A 21769-nucleotide genomic window follows, 5' to 3' on the forward strand; every position below is an offset into this window, starting at 1 on the left:
GAAAGCATACACACGATTGTTTGTTCAATAGGGCCTGCCCAGCCTTCGGGACTGTTCTAGTGGCCATAGCTAATGATTTGCCTCCCAATCCCAGCTTCCAAGAAGGACCAAAAGTGCAGGAACGCAGGAAATGGGCGGCAGCAGCACGGACCTGGAGGCGGTGGTCCCTGCCGACAAACTTGACGCAGAATATGTGCAGGACGTCGTCGAGCTGGTCGAGGCGCTCGGTGGTTTTCGACGTGTGCAGGCCTTGGGTTCCTCTCCCTCGGCGACGTACACCAAAATATCTGCACGTCTCTTAACAGTTACCACGAAGAGAGAAACAGAAAGAAGACCACGCAACAACCAAAAAAAGAAAAATATCTTGTGAGCTTAGTTACATAGTCGACTTGCTCTCTACCAAGCACACATCAGCAAGCAATCAAAGCCAAGCATTTGACAAAATGAAGCCACTCCCATTGTGATCTAAGCGAGCATCGGACAGTCCAATCAATTCTAGGTACATCTAGGCTCTGAAATTTGAATCGTAAAGGAAGTCAGCCACAGTCAATCAGGGAAGATAAGTGACATCAATGCATTCAATTCGCTTATGGAATAACAATTGAGATCAGTGCTCAAAGGTAACATCAACTCAATTACCAACATTAGGAGCCAAGGATCACACTCATACTACAACAAAACAGCTTGTCTTTTTTATTTATTTCATTCACCCTATTTCATATAACATAAGTTAAACTAAAATTCAATGGCTTAGGTGGGAAGACTTACTAAAACATCCCTTAGGGTCAGAACTGCCAAGCATAGTCCCCTGTCCCCAGTTGATAAAAACAAATATCAAAGTATGAGTGTTTTCCATCATACCATAAAACATAATATGGACAACCACTGAACCACATAGCAATCTAAGTGAGTCCTAGAATACCTGGCCACCAGCCAATAAAACAATAGCCAACTTCCCCTCTGAAATGGCTCTCAAGCCCCTCCTCCACCACCTTTCTTTGTCCTCAGGAGTTCTGTCGTCAACTGTCGAGACACTTGACTCAGGAACAGGCTCAAAGGTTGGTATATGAGCACCTGTACTTGCATTAAAACACCATCAAATATTTGAGCACTCACTGAAACTTATACTGCATATTGAAGCACGCTAAGAGAAAGCTCACCTTGTGATCTAAGCGAGCATCGGACAGTCCGATCAATTCTAGGAAGATCTAGGCTCTGAAATTCGAATCGTAAAGGAAGTCAGCCACAGTCAATCAGGGAAGTTCAGTGACATCAATGCATTCACTTCTCTTATGGAATAACAATTGAGATCAGTGCTCAAGGGCAACATCAACTCAATTACCTAAGGATATTCCTGCACCGGAGGCGCAAGAGTCTGCTTCAGCTATTCCTGCACCTGATAAAGCACCAAATTACATGACAACTAAACATAAAAATGCAACAGAAAGGTTTCACCTGTTACAAATCGTTTACACGGGTTTCCTTGACTAAACTGTGCATACACCTGTTTATAAGAGCACAAAACAGCTTACATACCTTTGTATTTGTACCAATATATGCACAACTTGGTGAAACAATGGATATTATCATGGTTCAAGCATGTCCCAATAATAACAAATTTCTGTTCTGCAGAATTAATCTCGACCAGCTCAAAAAACCAATCAATTAACAGTGTCCAGATAAAGCATCACGTGCACACTCAAGTAGAAAACAGCGCCCAGCTATTTCATATTTTTAAGAGAGAATTGTGCAGCATAAGTGAATAGTCCACACATATACATCACCAAAATTATCATAACCCAAGCATTTTGCCTATTATTTGTAGAAAACAGGGAGAATTAAATTCTAGTTTTTAGAGTCAATGCCCTACCCACATGCCAGCAGAAAGATGTTGCATGTATTCTTCTAGGTCTTAAGTCATCACATAGACCCAGTTTTGCATATGCGATTTCAAAAGCAGACATCTTTGACGAAAATAATCATCTCAGGTCATCCAGAAAAATGAGAAGTCCCATCATAACACGACTTGGGAAAAGATGCATGTCAAAAATAGAAATGGCACATGTACTAAAATCACAGAATAGCAGACATAGATATGTAGGTACAAAATACATCATGCATTCATGTTAAACAAAACATTAATGGTAACATCAGCATAAAAATAAGATCTTCGACCTTACAATTCAGACGTCCGGGTGTCTGCATCAGATTGTATACTGGATGATTTAGTAGCCAGTGAAGAGTTGCTTGCTGTATCCCCCACATTGTTCACTGAATCCACTACAATAGTCTCACTATGTCGCATTGTGTTGCTCGTCACATTGTTGTTTGAACAGTCAATTGGTTCTGAACTTCTGTCAACATCACAAACAGCTGAGCCAAATGTTTTTGTCTCTTTGACACCACTTGCGGCCACATTTTCACTGGCTTTCTCCAAAGACGAAGAGTATCGATCAGGTACAGATGTGGCTTGTGTAACATTAAGTGCAGGCCGATTCAATTTCATGCAAAGGGCTGAAGTTTTCCCACAGGAATCATTATTTAGTTCACTACAATCCCAAGAACCATTAGCAGTTTTAGTACCCATGAGGGTTTCTTCACAAATATCACCTTTTAACACGATATGATCATTTTCTTTTGAAGGAACTGAAGCAGAATCAGGAATGTTGTTATTTTGTAGAATTGATTCTGAGGTACATTTGCCTGATGGGTTATGCACAAACTGTGTGTCTAAAGAAGGTTCAGGGCTTTGAACTATTACAGGTCTATTAGATACTGTGACCACTGCATCTGCAGATTTATTAGAAAGGCTGCTTGTTGTCAACAAAGAGCCATTTAGAGTGCTACTTAGGCCTTCTATCACCATGTATAGATATTCCATAATATACTTAATAATTTTGCCTGTCCAAAAATAATGTGATCATATTTACCTGAAGAACAACAATAAGGTTCTGAAACAGTCATGTCGACCATTTTTAGTGAGCCGTTGTAGTAGTTGATTTACTTACTTGAAGACCCTCTTCGGTTGCATCTACCGCAACAATTCTGTAAAAACACATGAATATACAAAATATGAAAGGTCATGAGTTATTTCTTCCTTTGCTAGAAAAAAGGCCAAACAGTTACAAGGTGAGAAAGAATTTTCTACAACACATGAAAATTCTCTCATAAATATATGTAGCACAGTCCACAAATGCATAAGCAATGTGATCCAACAATTGTGTGGAGCAAGTAAATTAGCTGGACAAAATACTGAAATAGGGTTAACTGACCTTAAGCTGCTGGAAGCAAATGGCTTTCAGTGTCACATTTTTTGCCCCATAAATTTGTTTTCCCTCTCAGCAAGTTTCAGAATCTGGAATGAGATGGTTCGTTGTAACATCAACATAGATAACAATATCTATGCAATATCAAGGAACAGTAAAATCAACGCACGATAAGGAACCAAAATGTATTTTGCCTTACAAGAAATAATATCTTTCCAAGAGAGAATTGATACAGATGCAATAACAAAACAATCAGCAAGGTATTTGTTTAGCAAGGAATAAAAAGGTCACCAAAAATACAAGACATTGTCGAGGTTTGTTTTCAGATGAAATGGGAACCAAAATTATGGAGAGCTTTTCAAATGGCTTAAAGCAAAGTATGCCTAGAATTTTCTTGTCTTTGCTATTTAAGTTCTCACAAGTTTGAATTCTGAGACAGAAACATAGCATCCTCATTCACGTACTGATCAAAGAAATGGCATGTATACACATCAAGGTACTCATCGAAGAAGATTAGTCTGAGACCAACCTCTGATAGACAAAGAGAAAAAGAGTGTCCGTTGATGGTTAACTTCTCACGTACTACTACTTGCTTTGATCTGGCACAGAACTCAAATCAAGCATGACATGACTGAACTCTGACCTACAACCAAGCAAACAAATTAAATCCAATGACCAGATTTATTGTACCAGTGAAAAGAAATGGCAGCTTAGCAAGTATTCATGTACGATCATTTTGCAAGCACTCATGTCACCTTTTCGCCTCCCCCAGATTTCCAGGCACTCATGTCACTGAAGCGTCGAGAAGGGCGGGTCACAGATCTGGACGGGCGAACGACCTCCAGGGTTCAGATCCCTTTGACTACGCCACATGCCCGACCTCTTCTCTGCGTCGGGGGACAACACGCTTGTGGCCACGACGAGCACCTAGAGCCAAGGAGTAGAGCCATCAGCGCATAATCACAGAAGAGATATTCTTGCAACCATGTTCTGATGATCATGAGTCGATGAACTCGCTAATAGATCCAAGAAAACTGGTGTCGGGATCAAGAGATATAGAATCTGGTGGAAGGAAGGGAGGGGGAGGTGCAGTGCTGACCTGGAGTTCTAGAGCTTAGGGGTGGACTTTTTCTCGATGCCAAGGACACCGACAACGACTTGCCCTTGTGGATGGCTCTAGAGGGCATAATCGACCTGGAAGTGGCGGCCGTGGCGGCCACCTCCTTGATCCAACGCTTCATCGTCCATCTCCTGCAGTTGCACACGCGAGGGGTCTCGCTCACTGGGAATCGACACACGAGTTGGAGATCTGGAGCGGGTGCTTGCTTGGAGGGGGAGACGGGGAACGGTGGAGACGGGGGAGCGGCGCAGAGACGGGGAGTGGCGGGCGCGTGCGCGACGGTTGCAGCCGAGCGTGGAGCACCGCTGGGATGACGGGTCAGGGCCGAAGATGTGGTCCCCGCTGACGAAGTACCCGGTGGAGACCTCGAGGACGGGGACCTCGTCGTCGAACTCAGAGCGCCGAACCTTCACCGCTGGGCAGATCGAGCGCGGATAGGAGGTTGGGGCAGTGGTGGGAGTAGGATAAGGTGAAGGAGGCGTCCATAGCGGAGGCGGTGGCGGCGGAGAGAATCCGGATTTCGAGCGGGCGTGCTAGCGGCTGGGAGCAGAGGGAGTGCGGGTTGTGCACCTCAGCAGCGCGGTCCGCTTGCTGCCGCCGCCGGACCCCCCGCGCGTCCGCTCTAGCGGTGGCTCGGGCTCCGACCCGCCCGCGTCGCTGTCCCCGAGCCCGCCGGCGTCCTCCTCGTAGTCCACCTATTGGTCGTGGCCCAGCGCTGCCGGGAACGCCGCCACCCCGCCGAACCTCATCCTCCTCCTCGAGCTGCTGTCGTTGCTGTTGAAGCTGCTGGTGCTGCAGGAGCACCATCGCCCTCGCGCCTCCAACCTCCGGGGCAGGAGCAGGGCCTGGGCGGCAGGATCGGGCGGTTGGCGGCAGTGAAATCGGGGAAGGAAGAAAGAGGGTCGCGATGAATTTGGGGTCCGGGCGGCAGGATCGGGGTGGGATCGGGCGGCTGGTGGGCGAGATCGAATGGTTGAAACCGCAGAACAATGGATTGGACGGTTGAGGTTGCAGGATGGCAGAACGGCAGAACGGCAGGAGGCAGACTACTCTTACACTCTTAATAAGTAGTAAGACTACTCTTTAATCTAGTCTCATAATATAACACGCTCTCTCTCATAATATAAGGCTGTTATTTATTTATTACTCCGTCCTGCAAGCTAATCTGATGCTTGGCCATAGGAAGCTAGGGACCGGAGGCGATGCCGATTGCCGAGCACACAGCAGTGCATGTGCGTCTCGATCAGTCAGTCTCAGTCGTTGTCTCGAGTGTTTGCTGACCGAGGGAACTCGCAAGCCCGACACCACCGATCTAGCCAATCAGGTAGTAGCCGCAGGCAACGACACAGGAGACTAGAGAAGACTACTGTATGGCCGGACCCCGGGTACTGCCGCTGCCGCCGATTCATGGATGGGATGGGAGCAACTGAGCAAGTCGATCGATCGCCGCATTCTAGAACCAAGCACGGAAAAAACATTCAAGTCTCGCTCGAAACACGACAGCAAATTAAACAGGAAATGGAAGAGTAACGAACTACGTCCACTGCTTCTCCATGGAAAACCCGTGAAACCCTTCTTTCTTTTTTCTTTTTGAAAACTGAAATCCCGTGAAACTAACATCGCATGTATCCATATTACTGTACTTCACAAAGACGGAAATCCAGTCTTTCCTCTAGGCTTACCTGAACGCTCAAATACCGTAACCAATGTTTTTTTTGTATTTGTTTATTTTTATTTTCTAGATCGACACGGTAGAAAAAGCCCCTACATGATATATTAGGCTTTGACAGCCAGGGAAAAAACACCCTAAGGCCTTGTTCGTTTGTGTCGGATTGCATCCGGAATTGTTCCAACTAATCAAAGTTTGTATAAATTAGAGAAGCAATCCGGTTAGAAACCGTTCCGACCCACCAATCCGGCACAAACGAACAAGGCCTAAGGGATAGCCAGGAGTAGAGGGCTTTGGTTTGAAGCCGCCCGGAGTGGTCAGCGGCGAAGCAGTGACGTTTATCTTGGGAGTCATTGAGGTAAATCCGAGAGAGCACGTTCTGCGTGAACAAAAAGAAACTTGAGAGGCCTCTATGGGGTTCACGCAGACAAGAAGCAAGCCCCTACTCAAGAAGATCTGAGACCATAATGGACTTGTCCTCCTGTGCATGCTCGAAGATTGAGGGGAAAAGGGTGGCTAAGTTATCGCTGATGCACCGGACATCAAGCCAGAAGGCGGTGTTGCGATCGTCTACCACAACATAGGTTGTGATGGCTCAATAGAGAGGGAGGAGTTTCTTGAGGTTGTTCCAGTGGTCACCCCATAGAGGCCTCTCAAGTTTCACATGCATGTTTGGCCTCGAACCCAGATTGCCCAGGACGAGGACGACGAGGTGAAGAGCCTGTGAAGCATCTTCAGGAGCAGGTAGGAGTTCTGTGTTAGGATATTTTTGACCCCTAGACCACCTGATTACCGCTGGCTGTAGACAACAGACCAAGGAACTAAGCATTTGTCACCATTTGCTTGTTCAGAGCCAGCCTAGAGGAAACCCCGTCGTTTCCTTTCAATCCTAGCAACCGCTGCAGGGGATAGTCAAATTGCACCCATAATGTAGTTGATTTGACCATCAAGATCAGAGTTGAGAAGGACAAGGCGACCCATCGGGTTGAGAAGCTTGGATTGCCACCCAGCGAGGTATTGTTTGTTTTGTCAATAGTGGGCATGAAGGAGTGGAGACAGAGTTTGCAGTTTGAAAGTGGCAGGCCTAGGTAGCTTTGTGGGAAGCCTATCCGACGGTAGCCAAAGGCAACCACACAGTCCAGAGCTAGGTGATCATCCAGGTGCATAGGAACCATGACACTTTTGGAGTTGTTTATGAAGAGCCCAGTGGCTAGAGTGAACTGATCCAGGGTAGACTTAAGGGCTTGTGCAGCACTAACATAACCTTTGAGGAGGATTAGTGTGTCATCGGCATACTAAGGATGGTAGGAGGGGTGTCTGGGACAATGGGGTGCTCAATGGACCTATCCATTTTGATCAAGGCTCAGGTAAGGTGAAAGGGGACCACCTTGTCTGAGGCCTTTCTTGCACGAGAACCATGGGCTACGACATACATTTAGGACAGCGAGGTCTTTGAAGTGGATAGGAGGGAGTGAACCCAACCGCACCAACGTTTAGAGAAGTCCCTAACCCTTAGGATGGTGAGGAGAGCTGACCAATTCATGGTATCAAACACTTTTGTGAAGTCCAGCTTCACAACTAGAGTGGGCAGCTTCCTCTTATGACATCACTGCACAAGTTTCCATGGCATGGAAAAATGTTTCTAAACTAGTCTGACCTTTTACAAATCCAATCTGATCAGGGTCTATGAGATTTAAGATCTTTGTCTGGAGATGAGAGGTGATGGCTTTTGAGATGATTTTAACATTACAATTCTAGAGGCAGGTTGGTCTAAAATCCTTCATCTCTGAGGCCCCAATTTTTTTGGGACCAGAACTAGAAAGGATCTATTGATGCATTCTAAATTTTTTTTGCCCACCGTAGAAAGCCTTCAACATGGTAAGCACTCTGTCTTTGATCGTGCTCTAGGCCACTTTATAGAAGCTAGGGCCAAAACCATCAGGACTGAGAGCAGATAGACTTGACATGGCAAAGACTGTTGTCCCGGCCTCTTCTTCTATGAAGATGTGATCTGAGCTTAAGCCAAAAGTAGCTTGCCCCCGATAAAGAGCGTTAACATCGAACTACCAGTGAGCAGGGGGACCTAAGTTCGAGTTTTGGTGGAAGTAGAGGGTGGTTGTAGCCATCATAGAGTTGTGGTCTGAAAGTGCTGCGTCTCCATCCTAGATGAACTTGATCGCATTTCGCTGACGACGGTAGCTTGCCACGGCATGATGAAACACCGTGTTGGAGTCACCATCCATCACAACACGTACTTTACTTCCTTGTTTCAAGTATTCTGCCTTCTCGAGCAGCAAGGTGACCAGGCGGTCATGGCACATGCAACGCAGGTCGTCCTCCGACATGGAAAGGAGGTGACCCTCTTCATGCCAGTCGAAGAGCATGATGAGGAACTTGCAATCATCGATGGTCACTGAGCGGTTCTTGTGAACGCGTGCCCACGCTTTAGCTCTCCGGCAAACCTGTTTAAGGTCAACAGCGAGACCCCTAGCTACATCACATTCGATAGCAATAGAGGGCAAGCCCGAAAGGATGCGGGGGTAGGTAATCAAGGTTGTGGAGCCAGGCGTTCTCAAAACGGTAGATGGATCGCATTGGGGTGGAAGTGGAGAGGGTTACTAGAAGGGGGCGATGGTCGAAGGTGGGGCGGGGCTTGGTAGTTAGGGTTGAGGGCCTGTTTGGTTCGTGGCTAACTACGCCACACTTTACCTAAGGTTAGTCGTTCAAATTGAAGAACTAATCTTAGGCAGAAAAGTTAGGCAAAATGTGTCAAATTAGGCAGGGAACCAAACATGCCCTAAGTCTATAGGTGCCCAAACGGGTGGCCCGGCATGGCCCCGCGGGCCGCAGCTCCGACCCAGCCACGCCACGTCGGCCTAGAAATGTATTTTTTTGTTTGTTTGTTTGCAAGCGACTCCTCTTTTTCAATGAGATTTTACTTAGCAAACCAGTCCATTTGTAGTTAGGTCCGGGAACACTAGCTTATAAACCGTCACTGTATCTGGAGTTTCTGTACTCACATGTGCTCACTTTAAAATTCCTAGCTGAAAAGACCAAGGCCTATCCATCGTAGATAGATTTACCACTGGCAGCTTCGTCGATCTAGTTGTTGAACAAAAAGCAGTCAGTTCCAACCCCTTTTCCTCACGCCACGCCACGCCACGCCACCAACTCCCAGTTCGGAAGTCACAGAAACGGCACGGCATTGGCGTCCAATTGGCGGGCCAGAAATCATATGAAAGCCAGCAGGTCCCCGCGCGTCAGGAGGATTCCGATCCGGCATGCCCGCAAGCCGGCGTCGGTGATTGATGGTATGGACGTATGGTAGTGGTAGCGCCACAGACGGAAGGCGGTCGTGGCGGCACTTGTGGTTGGGTTGGGCAGGAGGCACGTCGAGATAGTGTTCGATTAACGATCACCGTCTGCGCGCGCATGGTGCTGATTGCTGCATGCGTGTTCGGCAATGCAAAGGTGTCTGCTTCGAGTCCTGTTTCTGTTGAACATTTAGAGCAGCTTTGATTTGATTTTCTAAAAGTAAAAAAAAAAAATCTGACCACGGCACGGAGACTGTTTTTTGGTGGCTATTTGTCTTTTAGTTTATTTTTAATTAAAACACCTTAGGTCCTGCTTTTGTTTTTTTGTTTTTTGCTTTTCTAAAATAAGTCGGATAAAGAATTTTTCGTAGTTGTTTAAAAAACTAAAGATAAGATGTACTATATTTTACACTTGTTTTGATAAAGCAGGTTTCAGCTTTGAATTTTTTATATGTATAGCTTATAGTCTGCATTAGCTTTTTTTCCATACAAAATCCTGGTAATCATTGCTACCACCAAGTGCAGTGTATTCAGGGACTCAGGCCAACGGCAAGCGTTTGCTTGTACGACTGATTTCCCCGGCTTTGACCAGGGTCAGAGTATGATCTGCTGCTTGCGTTCACTCACCAGTCATTGCTTGCGTAACTGCGTTAGACATGGGGGGTAGGCACTACTAGGCAAGAAATTAGGCCTCCGATATGGATTTCAATCAGGTCACTAAGGCCTATCTCCTACTAAAAATAGTTACTTCTGATGTCTTTAAACTAATTTTGTGCGGATCATGGCTGCCAACGATAGATCGCTGAAGATTATAATTATTGCCGGCGGTCATAAACCTAACTGCTCCAAGTAAACGTATTTTCGATGACCAGACCTAAGTCGCTGCGCAAACTAATTTTATGTGGCCTGGTCCTAACCATCGAAAATAAGATTGTTATTCTTGGTAGGTAGCCAAAAATTCCTATTTGAGCCACTAACTTTTGAGTATTCGAATTCAGGCAAGGCATGAATATTAAATGTCTGGATTCTCATATAGATTACTATATCCAAGTAGAGCATTAATCCTTGTAGGATGGACAAATACCAGAAAACATACATGCCGTCTAGACAGCCCTATAGCCAGAGATGTCAATGGGGAATTCCCCACCGGGTTATAGTATCACATACCTACCCCATCATGTTTGATCCATCCTCATACCCATCCCCATACCCATCATGGGTACAAAACTCATCTCATACCCATCCACATTCGGGTTTCGGGTCCCCAATGGGTCCACATCCCCAATTAAGGGATAACTAGGTACTAACATGTAGCACAAACAATCTAGATTTCAGACATCACTACATCGGCAAGCACTCATCTATGAACCATGATCCATTCATCCATCCATCAGAAAAAATAAGTACTTCGGGACCGTAGAAGAAATGGAGAAATGAAGTTTGCTCACCTTTCTTGGTCACCATCTGAGTTCGTTGGCGCCTGAGAATCTATGGTCGTCACCGTCGTCTGGGCAGGGTGTAGCATATGGCTGATTATTTTAGAGTTTTGTTTTTTGCTAGTCTAATAGTTGTTGCCTTGTCGTGTTGCTAGTTGGGCTAGGACCTAGGGCATGGTGCGCTGCCATGCTAGGCTTGGTGGCCGGCTCGGCCTCAGCTCATTCATACAAACACGATAGGTGTACACGTATGAAATACCCATGGGTAATCAGGTTCGGATTATTGCTTCCCAAACCCATACCCGTTTACCCAATGAGTGGAGATTTTATCTCATATTCATACCCATTAAGACAATTTTCGTCCCATACTCGTACCCTAATAGGGGAATTCCCCACGGGTTGGCGGGTATCAGGTCCCGTTGACATCTCTACCTACAGCTTGAGCTGTGTTTCTGGTTATTGAGACCCTTCTATTCACAAAGTGATATCAACTCTAGGAGTTCATCTGCCGATCATGCTCGAAGTAGAGCACCACCGGACGGGGGTAGTAAAGAACGATCCGCACCGCAACAGGAGACAATGCAAAATCTATGGACCAGAAGACACACAAGAAACAGTCAAAGATCTTATATTACAGAAGGAAAGGGCACAAAAGGGGACTTAGGGTAGAGAACACACCACCGCATCTAGTTCTATTCTAGACCTAGAACATGGCAGAAGCATCTCAGACCCAAACAAGTCAACTCAGGGAAGCCCGCTGCAGCTCAGTTCATACACAAGAGTCAGCTGCTCAACAAGTTAAAAAAAAACGAAAACTTAAGGTTCATGCTCATCTAGAGTGTACCAGCAAGACATGACATTCGACCATGGCCTTCCACAAAATCTTCTTCGTCGTTTTTTTTTTGCCATGCCGTTGTGCAAGACATGATATCCGATAATCTCCCATCATCCATCATCATAGAAACCCCCGTAATTGCGAATCTGTGTCCAGAAGGAAACTTGTGAGTTGAGCTACTTACCATTCCCTCCAGCAAGGGGGTAGAACTTATCCATCTCTACACCATTTTTTCCCCAATCTTGTGTGGTTGATGCCACTAACCCTGCCATAAAGCAGCACACAAATACCAAACAGCCGAGTATAAAGAAAACAGGGCAATGTAGATACCGAATGCACAAGGGATGAGTTCAAGACCATGCCTCAGTGACGACTTCCACAATGTACACTTGTTCATACCTGCATCAGCTCAAGAAACCGCTTCAATCCTATTGTTTGGCTTTATACATCAAAAAAACAATAGTCGAAAGAGAATGTTCAGATCATGTTAGACAGCGCATAAACAGGAGAAGGGTGCACCAGAAGCATCACCTCTAACTCTTCTGGAAGGCCACCTTGCGCAACTCCATTCCCGCCAAAACGAACATTTTCAGCAAGGACATCCTCCTTTTCCATACTCTCCAACAATTCCGCACTGTTGTTGCTCCCCAGCCTTTCACTTCCAACTAGCTCTGAAACAACTTTCTCAGCTACGCGCTTCAAAGTTGTGCACACTGCTACAGTCGGAGTGGTGCAGTTCTCAACAAGAGGAACACTACTATGCTTACTAATTGCATCACCAGAACACACTGCTCCTGTTGTCGTGCACCTAGGGGCAGACAGAATAGTATCTGGGCTTCTCTCTGATGCCTGAGGTGAAGCCGGACTGCCACCACTTGCATCGCTAGGAGCCCTTTTTATTTGGTTGTTACATCTAGTCTCATCGCCAGTGCTTCCAGATTGAGGTGAATTTTTCGGATGAACTGGGCTGGTCGATGACCTCTTTGCATACCTGATATCATCAGTTCCAACAGAATCATGCTTTCTCTTCAGTTGACTGTCTGGAGACCTGGTCGCTGTGCCATCTTCAGTGTCATTTTTATCAGACTGATGGTTCACATGTCTTGAAGGGCGAGGTCTTTTATAACCCTCTGGAAACACATAAGCTGGGACCTGCTTCCTACGAACATGAGAAACAGCTAACTCCATCCCAGGCTTCCAGAACATATACATGTTGATTTCATGCCTGAACTCATCCACCGTTCCTCGAATATCGAACTGTTGTCCTTCCTGTATTTTCACACCTTCTTTCCTTGACAAGCCCATGAAGAAAGCACAATGAGCACACTGCCTAGAAGGGTCTGCATATTCATGTGGGTAAGGATGACACTGTAGCATTCCATATGTATCACGTTCAATCTGTTTACAACAGACAAGAAAATAGCTTAGTTCAGCACATGACAAATTAACAACAACAGCATTAAAACTAGACAAAATCATGGGATTGATTGATAGAAACATAGACACTGTCTTGATAAAAAAAATTATCTTACTAGGGGTGACTAACAATCAAAATAGCAACTAAATCAAACAATGAAAAACTAACAGTGGCTTGCCAACATGTTTCCTACCACCACCTCTGATACCACAAAACGGGCAGCAAACTAGCAAGTTGACTAAGCTTGTATGATGCAAGATGCAACTGATATAACAAATGTGCACATTACCTTCAAAGTTAGTTGCCGCAATCGAGATTCAACCCATCCTTTCCAAAGCCTAAGGTCTTCATCATCCTCAGCAATGATGTCAACCTGTAGATAATTCTTGTATGCTTCAAAAAATTGAAAAGGCTCAAACAGAGCAGGCCAGCTGGTCTTATTCATTTCAATTTCCTGAACCAGAGAGCATACAATACATGGTCAGGGTAAGTATTTATGAAATAGTAACTTCAATGGTGCAACAAAGATTACCTGGCAAATTCTATTACCAAACTGGAATTGTTCCAACATAACCCTCAGTGTGCTTGTGGAAACATTATAGCTTGAATTCATGCATGGGTACGCAGGGGTTATAATAGGCATATGATGACATCTATCTCGAGGATTTTTGCGTGGATCCCAAACAGGGAAACCAAGTTCTTCCTCTTCTATAGAACAAAGCATAACCGGGTTTGGCCACTGCCATTGTGTAAAAACTCTAAAAAACCGTGAGACCAGCATACTTGGCACAGCATTGGGATAGAGCTGGCAGACACGCGCAACCAGTAAAGCCCAGTTGACACCACCAAGAAAGCCAGTAACCTGGCAAAACAAATGATTGGATATCATAAAAAGTTGAAGAGGAAGTTAGCCAAGCGTACTTGTAGCAAAAACTTACATTAGAGTAAACACCTCTCCTTTTTGCCCAGTACTTCAAACATCTTAATGCCGTGCGAAAATTCTGTAAGAAAATACGCATAGAATTAAAACGTTCAGATACTGTAGAGGAAACAGACAGTTGAGAAAACAAAACATGTGTATCTGATTCCTCAAGTCAACCTCAAAATTTGGAACAAGTCTAATGATTTGGTCTGCTACTCTGCACCCATTAAGACTACGGACAGTAGCTTCATCAACATCATAAAGCACTGATCCTTGGGAGATATCCAAGTCCTGCAGTAGCACGTTAACTAGATATGTATCTCTCGGAATAAAATGGCATAATACGGCATGATGCAGGACAAACATGTAAACCTTTATGCATACATTTAAGGACACAACAAAGAAACTAAAGATTTGGCAAAATCAACAGCAGAGGGAATTCTGCATTGATGTTTGTAAAATTAACCTGTTTGTCCTAATGAATCAAGGCTGATGGTGAAGAACTTGTATACAAATGCATCTCAAAGTCACAAAAATAGTATTGCAAAAAACGAAGTTCAGGAATATCTAGAATGAAAAGTTCCCACTAGATACCTCACTACAGCAGAGAAACAAAAGACAGTGCAACCAGGGGTAACAGAACGATAAATGTATACCATGATGACTACAAAATAGATAGATAGAAGGCATTCTAACAAACTTTAAAAGATAGCAACAAAATCAGATTTTTACCAGGATACAAGTAATTTGCAATTTAAAACTGAAGCGAAAGGAAGACTGATTTGATATGGCAAGCACAGGCCTGTACGATGGAACCTCTGACATTCTACCCATGCTATAAACACAACCAACACACCTAGTGAGTCATAGGAATTCCTCACCAAATGCATTGTTCTAAAGTAGGAACGACGCCTGTAGACATAACAAAACACTGCCATGTACCATGTTTTATACAAAGGGATGTATTCTGTGTCACACTAAAAGAACAGCTGAAAATAAAAATCTTTATGATACTACAAGTTCAAACACCTCATGAAATAAGCTGTCGAAGTTGAACAGTTAAACAATTGATTAAATGGGCAAAACATCTAGTAAGAAACTTACAGCTGGTACTACTAAGAGGGAGACACTGGCATAAAGAAGGTCAATAGATATTCCATGGAACTTGAATTTCATAACAGGGACATGTGCATCAGGTACAGGCTGCAGCTCGGTCACATCCTCTGTTTGTGCTAATATCCCATGCAGTACAATAAAAAAATCTTCCTGCCAACAAATCATATGTTAGTAAAGTCCTGTCTCTAATACATAAACCACCACACCGATTGTGTAACATAACAGAACAAAAAAATCACCTCACGGTTCACATATGAAGGTCCAACACAGAGGGTATCAATATCAGCTCCAGGTCCATGAACCTACAAAGGTGAAATACAAATAAAAAACAAATTATTATGTGAAATAAGTACTAAGAATTTTTTTCACAAAGCAGGATTACAGAAAAAAATGTTCAGGCCCACGTAATTTATATATTTTCTACAGACAAAGCCTTGTAATCAGAAAAAAGGGCAGACCCAATGCCAGAGGAAGGGATAAACCGACGTTGCAAATACAGAAAGGCTGCTTCAAATCCGTAACCTGGTGACACAGTGGGACAGCTCTCACCACTACACCAAGCCTGCCCTTCTAGCCTTGTGATGAGAAGCATCATGAAAATCCAAATATCAAATTACAATACAATCCTGATTTTATACAGAGCTAGTCCGATGACCTAATCCTGTTTCTACACACCTATAAAATCCCAAAAGATGTGTTTGTGTGGCCTAATACTTGTTAGAATCACAAGGTCACACCAGAACTTTAAATCACCTATTACTGGCTATAGAAGCTGTTACCAGCAATTAATGGTTTGTTACCACTTGTCACTATGTATCTGACAGCAGCATGACTACGTCCAAAAGATTCAGCTTGGATCCAGTTTCTAATTGACAGCAATGTGACACAACAGAGTGATATGAAATATGGTCATCAAGGTATCTATACAAACCAGGCTAGCGGCCACCAGATATGAGCATGACCATTAAACTCGAACTATGGCCAATGATGAATGAGGAACATTGTTGTGCAAGAACCGAACATGCCTCATCTCAACCACATTTCCCTATGGAATGCATATTCTGAATTTATACGTTGGCTTAACAAGGACAATGTTTAGGTCTTCAGAAACTCAAATTTATTCTCAACCAGCACATGCTTCATATCACAAGGTAGCATGACAAGTTGCAGAACTTCATGTTAAGTTGGATACTTGTCGGCAAATTTACTTTTTTAAAAATGTGACTCTTATCTCATTAAATTGCGTTCTCAAAAGAGCAGGTTTGGATAAATGCCATCACTCCTACACCACATAAATCCCACTTCCCAACATTTAGACTGTTTCCATATCAGTTGTAACTTGCAACTAGTCCTCAAGTACAAGAAATTCCATTGTTGTGTTTTAATAGGGCACGGACACTGTTAAAGGAGCATCAAATCAAAACTATATAGAAACACAATTCAAAAGTACAAAGACTATATAAAGTGTACACATCAGTCCATCACGATTCCACTAATGGATGAACAAAAGATGGGTGACAGAGCAAAAGAGGTGCAGCCAGTAAGAGGGAAGTGGTAAAAATTACCCCAAGACGGTATGAGCCAAAGGTGAAGAGTACAGCATTTGCCTCTTCAACCATTTGATCAGTGTATCCTCTCTGACTAGTCAATTGTTTTACCCAGTCTTTTACAATCTGCAAATGCCCAAAGAACATGCTTAGGGAAGGATAGTGATGTGTTGAGCAAAGTGACAACCATGGGCATGTTGTGCATTAAGAACACGTGTGGCAACAAGGAAAGCTACCTGGTCAAGCTTCCCCAGCACCTCCTCCCGCCTAGCAGATTCGTCAGGGCTCTCATAGAGACCCGACTCGAGCAAGAACTGCGAATCAACAACATAAAAACTGTAGCTGTAACAGATACTACAATATCAATCTGAGACAGAATGTGAAATCGTCAGGCGCAGAATTGAGACAATACTTGTGGGCATGAAACTGAATCAATTACAAACCTTCTCTAGCTCCTCCGTCCTCTGGAGGTCGGCCTCCACCGGTCCGAGCAACGACAACGGCTTGGTTATTCCATACTGCTTCGGGGCATCAGAGCCGCTGGCCATGGAGCCAACGACAGAAGAACACAAAACCCTCCTCCGGGACGCGGCAAATAAACGAGCCCCCAACACGAGGCCGCCCTGACGGAACAGAATAGCGTAACTAGCGCGGATCGGCCGCCGGAAACCCTGGGAAAATCCCGGTAACTCGCAGCCGCGCCGCCACAAAATCACAGCTTTTATGCGGAGATCGAGCGAGGCACGACCTCTCCCCGGGATCAACACCGCCCGAGTCCGAAATTTCCCAGACAACCTGCCCGGACTGCGCCGCCGGGACGGGTCGGATCAGATCAGGCCGGACTAGCCGCGGCCGGAGAGGACCATCCAATCCAGATCTCCCTCCCCCGCGCGGATCCGGAGATCCGCCGCCCGCGTAGGCGGGGAAGAGAGATACGGAGGTGGCGCGTCGGCGGGGTGGGCCGTAGGGCGGCGGCGGGGGGAGGGCAGCAGGAGAGAGGGACGGCGAATAGGTAAGGGGAAGGTCGTAGAGAGAGAAAAGGTAGCGCGTGCGTTCTGTGGGCTATCCGTCCGTCTATTTCTTCCCAGGAGGACAGTGAAGGTAGGGAAAATATGAGAGGGGTTAATCGGATATTTGGTCGTAGAGAGAGAAACGGAGTGTTCGTTGTGTATATGATCATTTTCCTTGAGATGTGATATAATAATATCTTTTTTTCGGTTAACGCGGAGTCGCACAGAAGGGGCCGGCCCGTGTTATCCGTTGGCGCCGCGGCATGGGCGACGCGGAGGAGCAGAGAAACGCGCCGGAATTGGCGCGGATGGCGAGGCTGTGTGGAAGTAGGGATGGCAGTTAGACCGTGGGTACGAATACCCGATCAATATGGATATCAGTAAAAAAAATATCCACGCGTCCTTTCGGATCGGATATCGAAATACATTGGATAGTGTACGAGTATAATATTTTACCCGTAGTATCCAGTGGATACTCGAGATATCAATTCTTAAATGGGCTATATTTACTAAAATTTAAAGCCCATGAAAAGATGGAGCCAAAAAACCATAACTCTCACCCGACCACACTATCTCTAATTCCATTCATCTCCTGTCCTCTCGAGTACCAGCTCTATATTTGAGCAACCTCACCGTACCACCGCACCCTGCCCCGCCCATGATTCGACATTGTGCGAGTGTGCAACCACGTCGTCCAGCCCCGCCGAGGATCTACATGCGTCACCCTGCGCCCCAGCCCGCCCAAGCTTCCTCCGACTCCGGCGTCTCGATCGATCTCCAGCGTCTCGCGCTCGATCTTCGGCTACCCGTGACCCTGACTGCGCCCTCCGATGATCCTTCCAACTTCCCTCAGTGTCCCTTTTTCTTCAAGTTTCCTCCGATTAGTCAAATATTGTCTTTCTCAGTGTTGCATAGTTGATTAGATGAAAACTTAATTATTTTAACATTTATTATAACAATAATTAAATGTTATGTAGTCTAAAAAACATATCCACCGGATATCCGATACCCGACGGTACCCGGTGGGTACGGATACAGGTACAGTTTCTCGTCCGATTGGCTTGGTGGATATGGATATTTGTAGAAGACTCGGGGGACAACATCGGGTCAGGTATTACTATACCCAAACATAATCCGACCTGCTGCCATCCCTAGGTGGAAGGGTAGGTAAAGTCCGGGCATGAGTAGTGGGCGTTCAACTTTGGTCGATATGGTCATATGGACTATCCTGGCGCCAGTGTACCAGAACGAAGTCGTACGGTAAGAGATCATCAAGTGACTCTCCATTTTTTACTCTTTATTTCACTCTTTATTTATCTCTCCATAAAAATTACATTTTAAATAGCATCTAATCCCAACATATCCTCTATTTCTCATTCTCTAACTACATTCTCCACACAACGACATGTGGGGTACACATCATCCCACACTTGGCAAGTCAGCTAGCCAAATTTGACTAAAGAGGGATCCAATTCTCATTCTCTAACTACATTCTCCACACACCGACATGTGGGGTACACATCATCCCACACTTGGCAAGTCAGCTAGCCAAATTTGACTAAAGAGGGATCCAATTTAGAGAGTCGGATGGTTAGTATGTTATTAGAAAGTTATTTTGGTGTTAAGTAGCCAAAATTTAACTTGACGAGCTATTTAACTAGTCTCTTGGAAATGCTCTAATGGGTGTTCTGTTTTTGTAGTTTTTTTTACCGGGAACAGATCGAGTTCATAATAGTCGGAAATGAAAACGGGGCAAAATGAACAAGTATACAAAAACAAAGGGAATATTAAGTGAAAAAACATATTTTAATATATATACCTCTTTTACTATATAATATCACCACCGTCATCAACTCTTGCAAAAAAACTTATATTTCTTCGTAATCAACCATGGTCCAAGACCTTGTGAGCCTAGGCCCGGCCAACCAACAACCCAGTCGGGAAACCCTAGCCATGCTCCCCATCTCCATAAGTCCCCCCCACGCTTCCTCTTGGTCCCAACTCCCCACTCCAGCTTCTGGTGCTCCCAGCCTTGGGCCTCTCCGCCGCATCCGCCGATACACTATGACACTCACGTCCTCGGGCCTTTTGTATCGCGTCTCAGTTGTCGTCCGAAACTGAGAGCACCTAGAGGGGGGTGAATAAGTGATCCTGTAAAAACTTGAAACTTAAAGCCACAAAGTTGATTAAGTGTTAGTACAATGAAATCAAGTGGCTAAAGAGAGCTCTTGTGAACCACAATTGACACAGTGAGAACAAGCACAAGAGACACAAGGATTTATCCCGTGGTTCGGCCAAGTACAATACTTGCCTAGTCCACGTTGTGGCGTCCCAATGGATGAGAGTTGCACTCAACTCCTTTCAAGTAATCCAATGATCAACTTGAATACCACGATGTTCTTCTTTCTTTACTCTTTCCCGTATGCGAGGAATCTCCACAACTTGGAGCCTCTCGCCCTTACAATGAGATGATCACAAAGAAGCACAAATGTAAGAATGGGAAGAGCAACACACACAAGCCTCAAAGCACGAACACAAACACGCACACAAGTCACAGCTTGAGCTCTAAGATCACACACGGAGTTCTCAACTCAAGAGGAGCTCAAATTGCTATCACAACGAATCAAATGTTCTAGAGAGATGTCTTGGTGCTAAGAGATGATCAAATAATGCTTGGTATTCTCCTTCATGCGCCTAGGGGTCCCTTTTATAGCCCCAAGGCATCTAGGAGCCGTTTAGAGCAATCGAGGAAGGCAAAACTTACCTTCTGTCGACTGGTGCACCGGACAGTCCGGTGCACCACCGGACACTGTCCGATGCAGATTTCTTTCCTATTCTGGCGCAGCCGACCGTTGAAGATTTGGAGCCATTGGCGCACCGGACACTGTCCGGTGCACACCGGACAGTCCGGTGCCCCCATCAGACCGTTGGCTTGGCCACGCGTCACGCGCGGATTGCGCGGCCGACCGTTGGCTCACCGGACAGTCTGGTGCACCACCGGACAGTCCGGTGATTTATAGCCGTACACCGCCGTCGAGACCCGAGAGTAGCCAGTTGACCAGCGCCAACCTGGCGCACCGGACACTGTCCGGTGCACCCAGACTGAACAGCAATTGGTTGTACACAACCAACTCTTTTTCCTTTTGTCTTTTCTCTGATTCTAGCACTTAGACAAATATGTTAGTACACAAAAACCAATGTACTAAGTCTAGAATCATACCTTTGTGTTGATATGCACTTCTTCCACAATTTGGTATAGTTTCATTCTTAAACCATTTGTGTTGGCACATGATCACCAAAATACTTAGAAATGGCCCAAGGGCACATTTCCCTTTCAATCTCCCCCTTTTTGGTGATTTATGCCAACCCAACAAAAAGCAACTAAAAGAAGTGCAACCTCAATGCGAATGAGTACACAAATTTGTTTTGATTCAAATTTGGTATATTTGGATCATTCTTTGCCACCATTTGGTTTGTTTTTGCAAATCAAACTCAATTTTCTATCTCTAAGTCAAATTCACTTAGTTGAGGCATAGAGAAAGGCATTCCAAGAGAAATTGATCAAAGATTCAAAAACTCCCCCTTTTTCCCATAATCAAACATTCTCCCCACTAGAGACTAACTTTTGACAAAAAGAGACACTTAGAGTATTTTGACAAAACAGAAGTTCTAACTCTACTATTTTCAAAATTCTCAAGTGGTAGCTGATCCATTTCTTGCTTTGGCCTTATTTTCTCCCCCTTTGGCATCAAGCACCAAAACGGGATCAATATTGGCCCTTAAACCCCATTGCCTCACCAAAATCTTCAACTCAAAATAAAAGGCAATAAGAGTATGGAGATGAACTTGGAGTTAATTAATCTCTAATCAGAGTGCAGTGGAAGTCTTTCATGGTCCAAGTCCATCTTTCCCTTTCAATCCACCTTTGAGACTAAATTAAGCAAGCTCAAACACATAGTTAGTCTCAAAGGGTCAAGTTGTAGCACATCTCCCCCTAAATATGTGTGTCACTTGCAAATGGACTTGTGAGGTCCAGGGAGTGCTTGTACAACTTGAGCACCATAAATAAACAACAAAATGCATAAGGAACATGATCAAAGGCATAAAACACATGTAT

The 21769-nt window shown here is 44.9% G+C and overlaps 1 protein-coding gene and 1 long non-coding RNA gene across 10 annotated transcripts; both read right to left on the reverse strand.

Annotated features, from left to right (window-relative positions):
- Positions 1-927: 927 nt before the first annotated feature.
- LOC103629818 (uncharacterized) lies at positions 928-2836 on the reverse strand. The gene is made up of 3 exons (XR_002263164.1): positions 1343-2836; positions 1161-1215; positions 928-1074 (listed from the first exon to the last, which is right to left on the reverse strand). It is a non-coding gene; the product is annotated as an uncharacterized lncRNA (long non-coding RNA).
- An 8560-nt stretch (positions 2837-11396) lies between these two features.
- LOC100382126 (uncharacterized) lies at positions 11397-17853 on the reverse strand. 9 transcript variants are annotated; one of them, XR_553982.4, is made up of 12 exons: positions 17086-17853; positions 16879-16956; positions 16661-16768; positions 15335-15397; positions 15084-15245; positions 14157-14270; positions 13996-14058; positions 13590-13919; positions 13347-13511; positions 12172-13038; positions 11971-12079; positions 11397-11786 (listed from the first exon to the last, which is right to left on the reverse strand). XR_553982.4 is itself a non-coding variant. In XM_008649855.4 (12 exons), exons 1-11 carry the CDS (start codon positions 17188-17190, stop codon positions 12034-12036), a joined length of 2061 nt encoding a protein of 686 aa, XP_008648077.1. In that variant the 5' UTR covers positions 17191-17853; the 3' UTR covers positions 11397-11786; positions 12003-12033. The 9 variants fall into 9 exon arrangements, 7 of the variants coding, with proteins under 7 accessions (XP_008648077.1, XP_008648074.1, XP_008648073.1 ...); XM_008649855.4 differs by having other exon boundaries at positions 12003-12039; XM_008649852.4 differs by having other exon boundaries at positions 12040-12079.
- Positions 17854-21769: the final 3916 nt, after the last annotated feature.

The sequence above is a fragment of the Zea mays genome, chromosome 6, assembly GCF_902167145.1.
Source record: "Zea mays cultivar B73 chromosome 6, Zm-B73-REFERENCE-NAM-5.0, whole genome shotgun sequence".
In the NCBI taxonomy this organism is placed as follows: Eukaryota; Viridiplantae; Streptophyta; class Magnoliopsida; order Poales; family Poaceae; genus Zea; species Zea mays.